This window comes from Anolis carolinensis, chromosome 5 (assembly GCF_035594765.1).
Source record: "Anolis carolinensis isolate JA03-04 chromosome 5, rAnoCar3.1.pri, whole genome shotgun sequence".
NCBI lineage: Eukaryota > Metazoa > Chordata > Lepidosauria > Squamata > Dactyloidae > Anolis > Anolis carolinensis.
Window position 1 is genome coordinate 110,442,817 of NC_085845.1, and position 18,226 is coordinate 110,461,042.

General features: G+C 41.5%; 2 protein-coding genes across 6 annotated transcripts in view; one reads left to right on the plus strand and one right to left on the minus strand.

Moving 5' to 3' along the window:
• adgra3 (adhesion G protein-coupled receptor A3) overlaps window positions 1-7,669 on the minus strand; it is a 63,024-nt gene extending 55,355 nt beyond the window's left edge. Inside the window, exon 1 of one of the 2 annotated variants that reach the window (XM_003221352.4) lies at window positions 7,214-7,629. In XM_003221352.4, coding sequence (XP_003221400.2) covers window positions 7,214-7,449 — 236 coding nt within the window. In that variant the 5' untranslated portion in view covers window positions 7,450-7,629. Of the gene's footprint in view, window positions 1-7,213 lie in introns of both variants that reach the window. The other variant, XM_062982143.1, reaches the window with a different exon arrangement.
• Window positions 7,670-7,763: 94 nt separating this feature from the next.
• LOC100557693 (cytosolic beta-glucosidase) overlaps window positions 7,764-18,226 on the plus strand; it is a 138,724-nt gene continuing 128,261 nt past the window's right edge. For 2 of the 4 annotated variants that reach the window (XM_008111286.3, XM_003221351.4), the window contains exon 1: window positions 7,764-8,052. The gene's annotated coding sequence lies outside the window, so the exon portion shown is untranslated. The remainder of the gene's footprint in view (window positions 8,053-18,226) is intronic. The other 2 variants (XM_008111287.3, XM_008111288.3) reach the window with 1 other exon arrangement.

Here is an 18,226-nt window from a genome sequence, read left to right on the forward strand (position 1 = left end):
TTCTTGTACTGATTCTTTGTCTGCTGTATTTTGAGGAATTTCTGATTTTTGACTTCAATCAAAGCACGTTCTTCACTTTGCTTTACATATTCTGCCAGGGCATGTTCTTCTTCTTTGACTGTTTGTTTTACTTGTAAGAGTCCCCTGCCCCCGATCTTCTAGGCAGATATAGCCGGTCAATATCACTGCGGGGGTGAAGTGAATGATGAATGGTCATGAGTTTTCTTGTTTTTCTGTCCAAATTGTCCAGTTCCATCTGTGTCCAGTTTATGATGCCAGGAGTATATCTTATGACAGGTATGGCCCAGGTGTTTATGGCCTTGATGGTGTTGCCTCCATTGAGCTTGCTTTTGAGAATTTTTTTTGACCCTTTGTGTGTATTCTTTGCTGACCACAGTTTTCACATGTTCATGCTTGATGTTGTCCAGCTGTAATATCACACCAGGGTCACCACCCCTCCGCAGGTGACACCTTGACGTGGTGGGGGGGCTTGGCTGCTCCAATGATGACTGAGGGCTGTGCTGGCGGTAGTGTAACTACTGGCAGGTCCAACCAAGCCAGAGGGGCCTCAGCTGAGGAGCAAAACTAAGAGCACTTAACCCATTAGCATTATGGAGAATCAAACCAAAACGAAGTCTATACTGGCTTGGTCATCGCCCAGAATAAAAAGGACTGCGGTGGATGCTGCTGATTCTGGACATCCATCGACAAGTGGGCTACGGAATCAAAATACAAATGAACAGTCACAGAAGCGGCAGAAATATACAATGGCAGAAAACTATTATTATTATTATTTATTAAATAAGGATTGGTGAGAAAGCTTCCATGGAGACACCTTTTCCCCATGATAAGAGTGAATTTCTCTTTCAAGGGGGAGATTTCCATTCTTAACCAGGAGTTGTTTATAAGTAGGATGTTCATAAGCAAAGGGCCCAATTCATAAAACATTAAAAAATCAGCTCCTTCACGCTTATTGTATTTCACATTTAGATAACAAATACCACTAGTATACTGATAAATCTTGACCATGAAATTTATCTCATTAATCCTTTTTAAAATCAAAAAGTCTAGGACTAGGACTTTTTAGATTGGGGTTTGAGTCCCTACTAAGCCATGGAAACCTGCCAAAGGACCTTGGGCAAGACACATTCAGTCTCAGAGGAAAGTAACAAATCTTGGCAAAAAAAAAACCCATCATGATAGGGTTCTTAAAATCACCATAAGTTGGAAACAAATGTAAGGCACACATACAGCAAGAACAACAACAAAGGAAAATATAATTCTGCATATTCGAAACAACAAATGTGAATTTTCAAGATTAATGTTCAAACTTCATTGACTGAGATCTGAGATTTCATGTGGGATAAAGTTGTATAAAACCACATGCATAAAACAAAAAATAAAGCATCCATGGGGGTTTATATAAACAAATATTTACCCCAATATTGCAATATTTTACTGTTTCCCAAATCTTCAAAGTTAAACAATTGTATTAGCTGGAATGAAGTCCTAATCTTCATTCCTCACCTTTATTTATCAGGTCACAATTCAGAAAAAGTAAAGTGTTCTTATGTTCCAGTGATAATATGTCTTAAGCACATTAGCCTTTTTGTGAACAACCTCCTATGAATAGAAGGAGGAAGCCAGCACATACACTGGGTCTTCAAATTAAAGACCTCACTGCCTCTCCTGTTTTTCAAACTCAAACAAAAAACCAGTTGTGTGTGGATAGCTTCATTCATGTCTGCTGCTGTTGCATTTTAAATCAGACAAAACATGCATTCTGGTGGAAGAGAATGAAGATATTCAGAAGTAACTCAATAAATATGACCCCAAAAGGTTCCAGAATATGCTCTGGTAATTGTTAGTTTTCTGTGGATACAAAAATAGTCCAAAACAGAGTTCTTAAAACACATTAGTGTATTCTAGCATAAGCCACACTACACCATGAAATTGGTTCCCCAGAATTTGAATCGCTGAGTGGATACCCAAAGCACTCTGCTGATGTGCACAGGAGTTGGAAAAAACCTTGCATTCTTTGCAGTTGTCAAGGCACGGATATGGCGGATCTTGGAGCTGGTTCAAGGGAAGCTTCTGCAATATGTGTATCACCATCTGGGCCTCAAGCTGGTTCCTGGATTACCAATCTAATCACCCAAACACTGAAGCTACTTTCTTCTATGTAGGTTTGAAACTGACCTAAGTGGTTGATATAGATTAGGCATGGGCAAACTCTCCAGGTTATTTGGACTTCAACTCCCACAATTCCCAACAGCCGGTAAGCTGGTTGGGATTTCTGGGAGTTGAAGTCCAAGACACCTGGCGGACCAAAATTTGTTCATGCCTGGTACAGACGCACCTTACATTAACAGTATAGTTGATATGTATCTTACTAAGTTGTAGATTGCTTTAAGGTAAAGGTTTTCCCCTGATATTTAAGTGTAGCCATGTCTGACTCTGGGGGTTGGTGTGCATCTCCATTTCTAAGTCAAAGAGCCGATGTTGTCCGTAGACACCTCCAAGGTCATGTGGCTGGCATGACTGCATGGAGCGCTGTTACCTTCCCGCCAGAGCAGTACCTATTGATCTACTCACATTTGCATGTTTTTGAACTGCTAGGTTAGCAGAAGCTGGGGCTAATAGTGGGAGCTCACCCCACTCCACAGATTCAAACTGCCAAATATATGCTAATACTTACTTAGCATATATTTCATACATTTTAATAAATCTTCCAGGATACCTTACACTAATGTTTAAAACAACCTAAAATTTCTGAAAGAAAAATACCAAAGAGCAATAACAGTAAAAGAATCAGAATAATTAACTTCAAATGTATCTAAGGCCTCTTCCACACAGCTGCATAAAATTCACACTGATCTGGATTATATGGCAGTGTGGATTTAAATAATCCGATTCAAAGCAGATATTGAGGATTATCTGCCCTGATAGTCTGGGTTATATGGTTGTGTGAAATGCCCTAACAGAATATATTGCTACTTCACTTTACCTACAATAGTTATCTACAACACTTTACCTACAACTTACAACCTTAGTCCTCCAGGTCCTTTAGACTTCAACACCCAGCAACCTCCACCATTTTGGGCAATGGTTGGAGATTCTAGGAGCTTCATGAAGTCCAGTGCACCTGGAATATCAGAGTTTGGGGATCACTGGCCTAAAAATAGTTTCCTTCCACACATACCTACTTAATCAAATTTAGAAACAGTAGTAGTTTCACCAAGTGAGACAAAGTAAGCAGGGAAATTAAGGAGAAGGTCCTTTGATTGGCGGCCTACTTTCAATAGATATGAATAGCATTTGCATTAATCTAACTCCTGCTGCCTTTTTAAACACTGTTTTATATTTTAATATTTAAAATATTTTTTCATTGAGGCAAAATGCTGGTTGTAAATTTAGATAAACGACAACTGACATTCACAGCTGTTACACACATTCTTAACACCCAGAAACTCCAAATGCACCTCTAACATTGAGTTGAGAAACATTTTTTCATGCCAAAGTTCCCCCACCCCCAATGGGAAATCTGTCAAAAAGCACACATCGGCGTAGAGTGAACAGGGCTGAAACCAACAGTGGGTTTGGTTGCAATGGTGACATTTCCTCTACGAAGCATTTTTCTTGCTTTTGAAATTTTTCTGATGGTCGCAATAATTAGGCCAATGACCACATAGAGTCCTAAATCATAGACTGTTCACACCTAATCTAAACATTACGAAGATTTGGCTTTTTATTATTTTCCATCAGTACACTCTTACCACATTCCTATCCCAACTTGAGCCCATGTTTAAATTGAGGCATGCTGTTCTCCTTTTTCATTCTCCCAACAGCTGTGTAAGGCAGCCAGGCATTATGTAGTCATATGACAACTACATGAAATCTAGAAACCCGTGTGCCTCTAAATAACTAATGCTAGGGACAAACCACCATCATAATAATTTTATAAGCTTTCTGATCTGCCTACTCAGTTCTGAAACAATTATGATGAGAGGGAAAAATGGATACAAGTGAAGTATGAAGAATAGGATGAATGGAACAGAAATGTGTCCTAGGTTTCAGATTAGGACTTGGCCCTACTAAAAATGAGGCCTGATGGTACTTTGGTCTGATTCAACAGAGCTAAGATGCTCAGGATACTTATGGACCTGTGGAGCCTTTGTACAGATGGGAACTTTGATTCCATCCAACAAAAATAGGAAATGGGCTGAGGAGGAGAGGATGGTACAGCTGGAGCTATTCGGATGAATATCTAGAAATCCAAAACACAGCAAAGTCCGAAATGGCCCCAATGAGTGGCTGAGGCACTGCTAGCTTCCCAAGAGTTCAACATGCACATTTGGGTTGTTGTGGAAACAAGGATTAGTGATACAGCTTCAGTGGAGGCACCTTTCTCCCATGATAACTCTTTTCACGTTGTACACATATGATTGTACCCCCGTTCACCATAGCAATATCATTACCAAATTTGCAGATGATACAACCATGGTGGGGCTTATCTCTGAAGAGGATGAGTCTGTGTATTGGGATGAGTTGGATTGGCTGCTCTGGTGATCCAAGGACAATAATCTGGTTCTTAACATCAATAAGACCAAGGAGCTCATAATGGATTATAGGAACAGACCAAGAATCCAGCCCTTGTTCATAAATGGAGACCAAGTGGCGCAGGTGGCCAATTTTAAATTTCTGGGTATCATCGTTAAGGAGGATCTGACCTGGGACGTTTAAGGGTCCAAAACACCTGGAGGACCAAAGTTTGCCTGTTCCTGTTGTAGTCACATTAGATCATATTGCACTTCACTCAGCTTGATAAAAGCTGGGCTTCCTATCCTTTCAGACTATATTTCATCCCTGAAGGCTTGCTTAAACAGGAAGGTTTTGAGTGGTTTTTTTAAAGGTTGACAAGGAAGGGGCTTTTATCATAGAACTGTAACTATATTGAACTCTGTGGTTTCACACTGATGCGGCATTCAGGGCTGTGTGGTGGTGGTTGGAGTGTGGAGGGGTAGGTGTGTTGTTTTGTTGTGTGCGCAGGAGAGGAATACAATTTCGTTGTGCAATAGCACAATGACAAATCAAGCTATAAAGAGTGAATTTCCCTTCCAAGGAGGAGATTTCTCTCACTTCATAGAATAAGAGAGCTGGAAGAAACCACATGGGCCATCTAGTCCAACGCCCTGCCATGCAGGAAAAACACAATCAAAGTACCTCTGATGGATGGCCATCAGCCTCTGTTTAAAAGCTTCCAAGGAAGGAACTTCTACCACACTTAGAGGCAGAGTGGTCCACTGCTGAATAGCTCTTACAGTCAAGAAGTTCTTCCTAATGTTCAGGTGGAATCTCTTTTCCTGTAATTTGAACTCATTGCTCCCAGTTTTACTTTCTAGGGTAGCACAAAACAAGCCTGCTCCCACTTCCTTATGATATCCTTTCACATATTTATACATGGCGATCATGTCCCCTCTCAACCTTCTCTTCTGCAGGCTAAACATATCCAGTTCTTTAAGACTCTCCTCAAAGGGCATGGTCTCCAGACCTTTGATCATTTTAGTTACCGTCCTCTGAACACCTTCAAGCTTATCAATATCTCTTATAAACTGCCGTGTCCAGAATTGGACATAGTATTCCAGGTGAGGTCTAATCAAAGCAGAATAGAGAGGCCCCATGAATCCCTCGATCTTCTTGACACTATCCCCCTTTTGATGCAGCCCCAAATCCCATTCTTTTTAACTGCTGCATCACATTGTTCATCGAATCATAGAGTTGGGAGATTGTGGACCATCCAGTCAAACCTTTTTGCCATCTGTTCATATATTAGTCAGCATGCAAACGCCTTAAATTAAGAAATAATTTTCTAAGATCTACAGAGATACTTGCAGGAGCACCTCAGCAAACAAGAGTCCAAAAGTAGCAGACTAAAGCCCGGAACCTGAAGCCATGGCTGATACAGAATGAAACTCCATCCTGGGCACACAGAAGACTGGGCGACTTGGAAGGCTCTGAAGAGACTGAGCTCTGGCACCACGGGATGCAGGGCCACCCTTAAAAAATGGGGCCACAAAGTGGATTCCATGACATGCAAGTGTGGAGAAGCGCAAACCACAGATCACCTACTGGTATTACAATGCAGCTTGAGCCCTGCCACATGGCTCTCAACCTGTGGGTCCCCAGATATTTTGGCCTTCAATCCCCAGAAATTCTAACTGCTAGTACGGTAAAGGTTTTCCCCTGATATTAAGTCTAGTCGTGTCCAACTCTGGGGGTTGGTGCTCATCTCAATTTCTAAGCCGAAGAGCTGGCATTGTCTGTAGACATCTCCAAGGTCATATGGCCGGCATGACTGCGTGGAGTGCCAGAGCAATACCTACTGATCTATGGAGCCTCCGTTGGCCTAGGGGATAAAAGCCTTGTGACTTGAAGGTTGGGTTGCTGACCTGAAGGCTGCCAGGTTCGAATCCCACCCGGGGAGAGCTTGAATGAGCTCCCTCTATCAGCTCCAGCTCCATGTGGGGACATGAGAGAAGCCTCCCACAAGGATGGTAAAATGTTAAAACATCCGGGCGTCCCCTGGGCAACGTCCTTGCAGACGGCCAATTCTCTCACTCCAGAAGCAACTCCGGTTGCTCCTGACATGGAAAAAAAATCTACTCACATTTACATGTTTCCGAACTGCTAGGGTGACAGAAGCTGGAGCTGACAGCGGGTGCTCACTCCGCTCCCTGGATTCAAACTGCCGACCTTTGGTTCAGCGGTTTAACCCAATGCTCCACAAAGGGCTCCTAAACTGGCAGGGATTTCTGGGAGTTGTAGGCCAAAATATCTGGAGACCCCAAGTTGAGAACCACTGTCTTACAGCGACACCAGAGGCACTCCAAGTGGCCTACTACTGGTCTAAGAGCACATAGTATAACGCCAAGTTTTTAACTTTGTGTTTTTTTTAAATACATTACAACTGCACCCTCGGTTCACTTCTGACACGATAAAGAGCCCTGTTCTTAACTAGAAGTCGTTTATAAGTCGGGTGTTTGTCACTTGGAGACTGCCTGTATATGCAACCACCAAAATCTTTCTGACCCCAAGCACTGCATTCCGTGTGTAAACAAATCCGCGGAGGGAGGCGGTCCCTACCCGCCCCTTCATCTTTTTCGACGGGGCTCCTTCTCCCAAGATGAGTAAGGGGGGGGATGTCTGTACTCACAGGGCAACCGTCCCGTTGGGCAGGGCTCCGGGGGCCAGGACGTGGGCCAAGTCGAGGCTGGTGCAGACCACCTTTCCTCCTCCTCCCGCTTCGCTGGGGGACAGAGGGCCCGCCTTGCCGCTCCTGGGCCGCCCTCCGGGGCCGTCCTGCTTGCAACCGGGGGGCAGCCCCGGGCCGCCCTCCACCAGCGCCAGGAACAGCAGCAGCAGGAGGAGGCCTGACGGCGGGGCGGCCATCTTGGGCGCCCGCTCCTCGCTCCTGAGGGGCCTAGAGCGGCGGCGCGAGGCGCGCACGAGAGCGGAGTAGCGGGAGTCTCGCGGAGAAAGCGGCCGCCATGAAGGGACGGAGCGAGGGGGCGGGGCGAGTGAAGGAGCAAGCTCGGCGCCGAACCCCTCTCGCCAAGCGCCTGTATTGGACGGCAAAGACGCATGCGCAGTAGCATGGCTCCTTGAGCACGCGCAGTAGGACCGCCTGAAGCCGTGGGTTGTTTCAGTCAGCACTGCCTCCTGCAGAATTCTGGGGTTTGTAGTTGAGTAAGACCTAGGCTCTCTCTAGCTGAGATTTCAAAGGCCCCTCCTCTAAACTACAAGCCCCAGAATGCAGCAAGAGCAGCCACAGGTTTTCAAATAGGATGCATTTACTTTGCCCATTCTTTGAGTTTTACTGTGATAGGGTTACCGAGTCTTCTGGTTTTTCCTCTCGAAGCAGAAACGTCCTGACGGTACAGGTTGAACTTCCCAGAACTTGACAAAGTTCTGTGTGGACTGCAACTTCCAGCAGCGCCTGAGCAGCGTGGGAATTGGACTCCTGGCGCACAGAAATCCCTTCAGAACAGTAGAGTATGCCACAGCTGAGTCTTAAGTTTTGGTAGTCTGGAGAGGCAGGTAGAGCTCCAAATATCTTTCTCCCAGGGCCCTTCCACACAGCCATATAACCCAGAATATAAAGGCAGAAAATCCCACAATATCTGCTTTGCATTGGGATATCTGAGGCCACTTCCACACAGCTGAATACAATCCCACGTTTTCTGCTTTGAACTGGAATATATGGCAGTGTGGACTCAGATAACCCAGTTCAAAGCAGATATTGTGGGATTTTCCACCTTGATATTCTGGGTTATATGGCTGTGTGGAAGGGCCTTGTGTCCACACTGCCATATATTCCAGTGCAAAGCCGATAATGTAGGATTTTATTTGTCTGTGTGGAAGGGGCCTAAGGGAGTCCCAAAAGTCACCATACCTAGGGGAAAGGGGACACTATTGCTCACTGTGTCTTTACTTGTAAAATGTTCCTCACAAAATATTATTTGCATGTAGTGTATCTAAAAGTATAAAATAATATAAATTAAATAAATGTAATCAATGTAATGTAATACAGGAGCCCCCGGTGGCACAGCAGGTTAAATCTCTGAGAAGCTGAACTTGCTGACCGAAAGGTCGGTGGTTCGAATCCGGGGATCAGGGTGAGCTTCTGATGTTAGCTCCAACTTCTGCCAACCTAACAGTTTGAAAACATGCAAATGTGAGTAGATCAATAGGTACTGCTCTGGCGGGAAGGTAATGGCGCTCTATGCAGTCATGCCAGCCTCATGACCTAGGCGGTGGCTCTTCAACTTAGCAATCGAAATGAGCACCACCACACAGACTCAGACATGACTAGATATAATGTTTGGGGAAAACCTTTACCTATGAGTGTATGTCTGGTTGCAGCTATACTTAAAATGTTCCTGTTCCAACTTATGTACAAATTCAACTTAAAAACAAATCTGCAGAACGTACCGTATATACTCGAGTATAAGCCGAGGCACCTAATTTTACCAAAGAAAACCCTTGGAAAACATTGATTCCAGTATGAGCCGAGAATGGTAAATTTCAGAAATAAAAACAGATATCAATAAAATTACATTAATTGAGCCATCAGTAGGTTAAATGTTTTTGAATATTTACATAAAGCTCTAATTTAAGATAAGATTGTCCAACTCTGATTAAATCATTATTCTCATCTTCTTCAATGTGAATGTGCTTATGTATCCTTTTAATAATAGAGTAAAATAATACATGCAATAATAATACTGTAATAATAATAAACAATACAGGAAAATAATACATGTAGTAATAGAGTAAAATAATAAATATAATAATACTAATAGTAAGATCAGAGTGAAATAATAAATGTATTAATAATAATAATAATATAGTAAAATAAATGTAATAGTAGCAACAGTAATAGAGATAAATAATAAATGTAATAATACCAATAATAGAGAAAAATAATAAATGTACCATATATTCTCATGTATAAGCTGATCCAAATATAAGCCAACCAGGACCCTCACCCGAGTATAAGCCGAGGGGGGCTTTTTCAGTCGTAAAAAAGGGCTGAAAAACTAGGCTTATACTCAAGTATATACAGTATCTTGTTTGTAACTTGGGGACTACCAGTATATAACCTAGTGACCAAAAATAATTAAAATATTTCACACAGAGAGCACAGCAGTATAATCTCTGCAGAATGATGTAAGGTCCGTCCCATACAGTTCCTTTAAAGCATGAAGAAAGGTTAAATTCGAAAACGTTTTGTCAATATAAAAATTGGCCAAATAGCCATTATTGAATCATTTGTTTTAAATCAGATGTTTCATTCGTCATTCATGATGACAGCTTGATTGTAGCAAATCACATCTTCCTTTGTTGTCTTGTGTGTCTGTTGTTGCTTCTGCTGCTGCTGTTATACTCCTTCAAGTTGTTTCTTATTCTTAAGACAAATCGATCATAGTATTTTCTTGGCAAGATCTGAAGGATTTTGATTTTTACCTTCCTTTAAAACTGAAGGATTGTGACTTGCTCAAAGTCACCAAGTGAGTTTCAGTGGCTGAGCAGAGTTGTAATCCAGCACTTGGACCACTTATACCAGCTGTCTTATTGACTTGTGTCAGAATGAAATAGGTTTTATAGAGGTTGCTACCAGGCCTTAAATACACTATCATGCTTGAATCTTTGATACTAGTACAATCATTTGAGAGATGCATGTTTGGAATATACATGGTGTGTAATTTATTCAGAAATAAAGGGAAAATCCTATTTGTTGGAATAATCTAAAAGATAAATACCATTGTTAACTGGACAAGCATGGATGGCTTCTTTAGTGATATTTTACAAGACATAACTTTTAAAGTAGATACATAACTTCTCGCAAGACCAATAGAGCCTGTAAAAAAGAATTGTATAAGAAGTACCAGCCTCTGCGAAAATGGGGAGATAGAACTATACGTCTAGGCATGTAAAATGTCAAGGAATTTTGAAGCTGTGGGAAACACTGGTTTCTTTCTCCTTTTTCCTAACAATATTGGCACCCTTTGAAAGCTACTTTGTGGCTTTTGGGAATATAAAATTCACTTTCTATAATTTAGTTAGGCTTGAAAAAATTGTGTCTATCAACCTTAGGTCCCCAGATGTTTTTGGCCATTAACTCCCATAAATCCTAACAGCTGGTAAACTGACTGGAATTTCTGGGAGTTGTAGGCCAAAAACATCCGAGGACCCCAGGTTAAGAACCACTGTCCTAAATGTATAGTTTCTATGGGAAATAGTTACAAATTAACATTACAAGTATAATTCTTTCAAAAGGCAATAGTGATATTTTGACTATAAGGGACCTCTTTGCTTTTGCCAATTTATGAGCAGAAAGAAACTCATTAAAAACAAAAGAAACCATCAATATACAAAAACATATTTGTCCTCTAGTTATTTTTACATAATGCCAACGAGAACTATAGCACTCCTTTCCATAAAAAGAGCTTAGAAAAGAAAAGTAGGACTGGAAATGTCAATGTGAGATACTGTACTATACGTAGTCTCATGTAGATGACTGTCTCCTACTTCTTGTAAAATACTGTAGGGGGAGTAAATATATGAACACCTTGTGATAAATATTTTCTTCATATTTCTGAAAGAAAATATTGCATCATCTATTTTTCCGAAAAAGGCTTTAATCCCCACTCAAATACACACGCCAAAGTCTTCCTGCTACTCTGGCTTCTTAATCTCTGTGAATAGCATCAGTGTACTGAGAACATCCTAGCCTAGATCTCCAAGGAATGAGTCTCAGAAGTTTCATGTGGATGTTAAACATTATGGAGAATAAAATGGAACCTTTTAGGACCTTGACAGAAGCGATTTCTGAGCAGAAGTCTCCCAGTGTTATTTGCCAGCTAACTTAGCCTTATGTGGGAAACCTGTGATCCTCCAAAGGTTTATCCCAGTGGTTTTCAACTTGTGGGTCCCCAGATGTTTTGACTTTCAACTCCCAGAAATCCTAACAGCTGGTAAACTGGCTGGGATTTCTGGGAGTTGTAGGCCAAAACACCTGGGGACCCAGAGGTTGAGTTTCCCTGTTGTGTTTTCTTGTATAAGTCCCTGAAGAACCTCTTGAGATCATTTACAGGGTGATATATATCAGGCCTTTTAGCAAACAAGTGACCATTCTGGGAAGAATGCAAAGTATAAATCCAACATATAAAAAACTAACAAAATCTTGAAATGTGTTTTCTTTTGTGAAGTTTTAGAAAACATGTAAATACAGATTTCCGTTGTCTTTCACCTTTAGCCCAATTTCTGGTAGATCATAATTGTGAATGTACATCTGTACAGATAAATAGTCCTCTCATTTTAGTATTTTCACTTTCTTCTCCCCATCCTCCGCTATCTATCAGCTGAAAGCAGAAGACAAGAAAGATAAATAGTTTTCTCTATTTATATTTGAACAGAAGGAAATTTGGCAGTACTTCAAACCTCCACACATCTTCAGGGCAGGGAGAGATAAAAAAGAGCTCACTTATCATCTTGGAGGGATTTCAACCTGTTTTTCCAATTGTATTCATCTTTTCACTTTGATAATTTAGCTTCTTTCATCAAATCAGGTCTTCTGGGCCATGTATACTTTGTCCAGGCATCAATAACAAGTGTGTTGAAAAGTGGTTTCCGTTTTTCTCCCTCTTTCAAGAGAAATGGTAGTTAATTCTTTAGTTCATGAAATGGTTGTTGTTCAAAAATAATAAAGTCCTGCATTTACAAAAAAAAAAAAAAGTTACCAAGGCTAGTTCTAAGATGCTACTGTTAAACAGGATGTGAGCCAAAGTGGTATAATACTGAAAGCATGTTTAGTTTTTACATTTACATAGTTCTTCCAATGAGCTCAATGTGACATGAGGATCTTCTATTTACTTGACACTTTTTTATTTATTTTGTGTCAAAAGCATTGCATAAATTAAAGCAATGCTTTTTGGTTGAAAATATTAGCTGTTTACGAGAAACGTTGTTGACATTGACAACAAATCTGATATAAAAAAAGAGATGGGGGCTGCATGTGTTATTGGCCATAGGTCTCCCAGAGCTTAATGAGGACTAGAACTTGAAACTCACATATTTTCACTAGCATTCCACATTGGTTAGAGTCTCCCAGCATTATTGTAAAGATACAATAGGACAACCCTAGATTTGGTCTCATTCTCCCTGCTCCTAGGCACTGTGCATGCCCTTGGAAAAAGTGGAGTAGGCAGAACAATGTGTCAAAAGGAAAGATAGGATACACGTTAAATAAACAGATAGGTGGAGAGACTGGTGTAGCAGGTATAGAGATGGTTAACCTAATGTTATTAAAATATACATAGCCACTTCATTAGAAATTCTGCATTTAATATGTTTACTCTAAATCTAAGCAATGTTCATAGATGGAAATAATGTGGCCTTTGAATAACTAGCCAGTGGGTGCTGGGATTTACAATCCTATACCCACTTTTCTGGTATTAAAGTCCACTTAGCCCAATGTTGCATTTCAGTTAGTAGCCAATAGATGCTAGGATTTGCACTCTAACGACATTTGTAAGGCTGCATGATTTTAGCTCTTTTTTGTGTAAACATGGAACAAAGTTGTTCTTGTCTATTCAATATTCATGTGTTTGTCTAAAGCAGAGTGGGTTATTCATGCCACACAGCTGTTGTTGGATTCATTCTAACCAGTATTGTCAGTAGTGACAGATAATAGGAACCGCACTCTAATGTTTGTTAAGAGTCATAAGTTGCCCATCTCTTCCTCTCTAAGGCCCATGTGTAACTTTTAGCAAATAACTTTAAAAGGTCTGGCAACACCCTTCATAAATACTTTCCCAGGATGGCTTACAATGCAATTTAAAATCCAAAACAATGAGTGTAGCACTCCAGGGGATGAAAGGGTTTCCAAAAGCACTCACCTATATTTTTACAGGTGTTTCACTCAAATGCCAAAGGAGATTTTTGCTTAAGCAGCGTTAAATGCTGCAACTAGCTCATAATTAAAATGAAATTATGTTGTATAAATTACGCTAGCTGCTTTTAAGAGAGAGTTTATGGAATGTATTTTGAGAGTTCCATATTTCCTGAAAAATGGGCATACTGTTTTGCTAGAATTGTACAGACAGTTTGCAGCAAGTAGTCGTCTAAACCGTACGACCTGGACGTCCAAATTTGCATTACTAGATAATCTCTGTTGGCAGCAGTTCAGATGGAAATAACATCATTTGAGTGGAGTATGCTAAATTCCATTTTGTACGCTCCCCCCTTCAAACATATTTTAAGTGTCTGTCCCTTCAGAATTGAATTTAGGTTTCAGAGCCCTTATAAACATTTTGCCCTTTCCTCATCTTTGATTATATTCTTCTGCTTAGGTAATGCAGGTATTTATGTACACTGTATACTATTATAATACATCATATCTCCTATCTCATAGTGTACAACAGTTATTTTGTTAAAACTTGGCTTTAAAATATCTTTACCTCACTTTTTAGTGCATGCTGTATTGATTTTTGAGACAGTGAGTAAAATACTTCTCTACAAATGTTGCTGGACAGTAGTCTTGGCAGCTTTACCTAGTATAAGGCTACTGAGTCTGGGATGCTGGGAGTTGGAGTCCAACAACATTTGGAGAACTACAGTTCACCCTGCATTAGTTGTTTCTTTCTCAAACATATCCTCTTGTCTTTGTGTAGAATTCCACAGCATACAATTGTAGCTATTCATTATTCCACATTACCTCTCATTCAGTGTGTCAAAATTACATTGCACCCCTTTACCCTATTTTATCCTTACAATAATCCTTTTAGACCAAGGGAATGTGACTTCCTTTATAGGACAGTACTCAAATGAAAGACTAAGACAACTGCATCGGGGAATGGATTGTGGACTCAGAGGCATTGAGAAGAAATTGGATACAATGTTCCCTCACTACTTTGCGGTTTGCTTTTCGCGGATTCGCTGTTATGCAGTTTTTCAATAAACTCTAAAAGAATATTAGAAATCATAAAAAATTACAATTAACAGCCTAAGGAAGGGAGGGAGAAGGGAGCTGAAGGGAGAGAAAAGGAGCCCAAGCGGCAACAGGAGGAGAAGGAGGTGATTTATCAACACATGATTGGTTGATAAAGACTTAAAATAGTGTAAAACGACTAAAATAATGTATAAATATTAAAATAAATACAGCATCCCTACTTCGCGGATTTTCACTTATTGCGGGTGGTCCTGGAACATAACCCCTATGATAAGTGAGGGAACACTGTATACATCAGCATCTAACTATGCAGGACATAAGTCAGGTGTAAATCTGTATGGAGCATTTCTGATGTTGGCAGGTGTTTTTTTTACTGCTATGGAGTTCTGAAGCCATCCAGATCATCAGATCTATAGAAAATTTAAGAGTTCCTTTATGGGCCCTTCCAGACAGGCCCTATATCGTAGGATGTGATCCCAGGTTTTGTGTTTATCTCAGATTATCTGGCAGTGTGGACTCATATAATCCAATTTAAAGTAGAAAACTTTGAATCAGATCCTGGGATATAGGGCCTGTCTGGAAGGCCCTTAGATGAGTAACTATTGAGAGAGAGAGAGAGAGAGAGAGAGAGAGGTGATTCCTTTGTAGAGAGTATGCCTATCTATATATATAAAAGAGTGATGGCATCAGGGCAGTGGACAAAACAACAAAACTACAGGCCCCCCAACCTTGAAATTTGACAACACAACCCATCATTCACGGCTCTACGTTGATACAACAAAAAGAAAAGAAAAATAAAGTCCTAATTACAGGGAGAGGAATAATAATTTTAATCCAATTGCTGCCAGTTTGAAGGCTAAGCTCCACCCACTAGCAACCTACTCAACCCAGGGGACAGGCACAATTAGGCCTCACTTAGGCCTCTTCCACAGATTATCAGATTTTAACTGGATTATATGGCAGTGTAGACTCAAGGCCCTTCCAAACAGCTATATAACCCATTTCGAATCTTATATTATCTGCTTTGAACTGGATTTTCTTGACTCCACATTGCCAGATAATTCACTACAGCTGTGTAGAAGGGGTCTCAGATAATCCAGTTCTAAACAGATAATATAAGATTATAAATATACAGTAGAGTCTCACTTATCCAGTCCAAACCAATTCTGCCATGCAGGACCCAATCCAAGCACTCCCAACAGATGGCCACCCAGCCTCTCAATATTAATACTAATAATATTAATAATAATAATAATAATAATAATAATAATAATAATAATAATAACAACAAAAAACAACATCATACAGTCCTAAGGTTTGGAGTGACCCCTAAGGATCATCCAGATCAACTTCCTTCTACCATGCAGGAGGACACAATCCAAGCACTCCTGAAAGATGGCCATCCAGCCTCTACATAATAATGATGATGAAGATGATAATAATAATAATAATAATAATAATAATAATAATAATAATAATAATAATAGAAGCATAGAATCCAAGAGTTTGGAGAGACCCCCAAGGGCCATCCAGCCCAACCCTTTCTACTATACAGCAGGACACAATCCAAGCATTCACAACACATGGACAACGTATAAATACTATACAATACTACACAGGGACATAGACCCCCTCTATCCTCACCACTTTCACAGTATACAAACAACCAAATGCATACTAAACATAAAGACAACCATACAACAGACATTCAATACCACCACTACCTGTCAGCTCACCACAGCCGCTCCTGAATGAACACACGAGACTCTCTGTGATATCACCAGAAACTTTTACTGTAGGAAACATGAACATCAAAAAAGCCAAGAATGGGAGGCTCCGGCCAACCATCCTTTATATACCCTCCCCCTCATTTGAAAAGTCTCTTCCCGCTCAGCAAAACCCCGCGCAAATTCCCCGCCAAGTCCAGCGGCCGTTTCTTCTCCGAGTCCTGAGCCGCAGGTGTCTTATCAATGTCAGTGACCCTGAAACTCAGAGCCACATCCAGGCTCTAGTAGCAGGGTTCTGACATGGCGTCCTCCTCCCCTTCGTCCTGGAAGGAAAAGATTAAACACAACTATTGTTCTCCGCTGTCCAGAGTTCCTTTATACTTTTTTAACAGGCTGCAATGGAATACCGGGTGTACCTTTCCTAGGTCCTTGGGTAGCCTCAGCTCATAGGTCACTTCGTTTATTCTTTTTGCTACCCTGAACGGCCCTATATAGCGTGGAGCCAATTTTTTAGATGGGAACCCCAATTTCAGGTTTTTTGTGCTCAGCCAAACCAGATCCCCTTCGCCCAATTTGTCCCCCTCCCGGCGCCTACGATCTGCAAAGAGCTTGTACTTCTTTTGTGTTTCCCGCAATGCCTCCACCACGGTCTGCCACCCTTGCTTAATTTTGGCCGGCCATTCCTTGTCGGTCTGGGCCTCTCCTTCCTTCCACTCGGGTAGCCTGGGGAAAGGTGCCACCTCCTGTCCGTATACTATTTCGAATGGGGCACGACCTGTGGCCGAATGTACGGCCCCGTTAAAAGCCATCTCAGCAAACGGTAGAAGGTCCGCCCAATCATCCTGTCTATAATTGGTGTACATCCTCAAGAATTGGCACAGTGTTTGTTGGGTGCGTTCGACTCCCCCGTTGGTTGCGGGATGAAAAGCCGAGCTCAGGTTCCTTTCTGCTCCTAACAGCTGTAAGAATTTTCCCCAAAATTTTGCAGTAAATTGGACTCCCCGGTCGCTAATTATTTTGTCGGGACACCCATGTAGGCGATATACATGCTTCACATACAAATCAGCAAGTTTTTCAGCTGAGGGGAGTTTTGGCAGGGCCACAAAGTGTGCCTGTTTTGAGAATAGGTCCAATATTGTCCAAATGTATCTGTGGCCTCTGCTGGGGGGTAGTTCGCCTACAAAATCCATGGCCACGCATTCCCATGGCCTCATGGGCTCCACCACCTTCTGCAATAGCCCCTGGGGCTTCCCCGGTGGTGTTTTTCCCTCTGCACATAATTCGCACTGCGTGACGTACCCCCTGGCGTCTTTCCTCATTCCGGGCCACCAGCATTGTTTGGCCAACAGTTTAATAGTCCTGGTGGGGCCTAGATGACCCGCACCCTTGTTATCGTGGCACTTCCTTAACATTTCTCGTCTTAAACATTCAGGAATATACAATTTCTTATTTACAAACACCAAATCCCCACACAATTCTCCCTTTTCTTTGTTAGTTTGTAACCATTTGTCCATTCCATACGCTCGCTTCAACTCTTCCTCCCATATTTCTCCTCCCCCCGTGGAAATGGCAGTACGTTTGTTTTCTTTGGCCGCTTGTGCTCGAGTTAGTACTGCCAGGCCCCACTGCTTATCTAGGAACAGGCTCCCTTCAGATTCCTGAATTCCTCCCCCGTGCTGAGGCATCCGAGAGAGAGCGTCAGCGAGTATGTTATGTTTCCCCTGGAAGAATCTGAGTCTGAAATCAAAACGGCTGAAATATTGGGCCCATCTAATTTGCTTCGCTGATAGTTTACGAGGGGATCTTAGATACTGTAAATTTCTATGATCAGTCCACACCTCAAACGGTGTTCCACTTCCTTCCAGAAAGTGTCTCCAGCACTCTAGTGCTTTTAGAATCGCTAAGGCTTCTCTCTCCCAAATCGGCCAGTTTTTTTCTGTATCGCTAAACTTTTTTGACAGATAGCCACATGGTTTCAGGTTCCCCC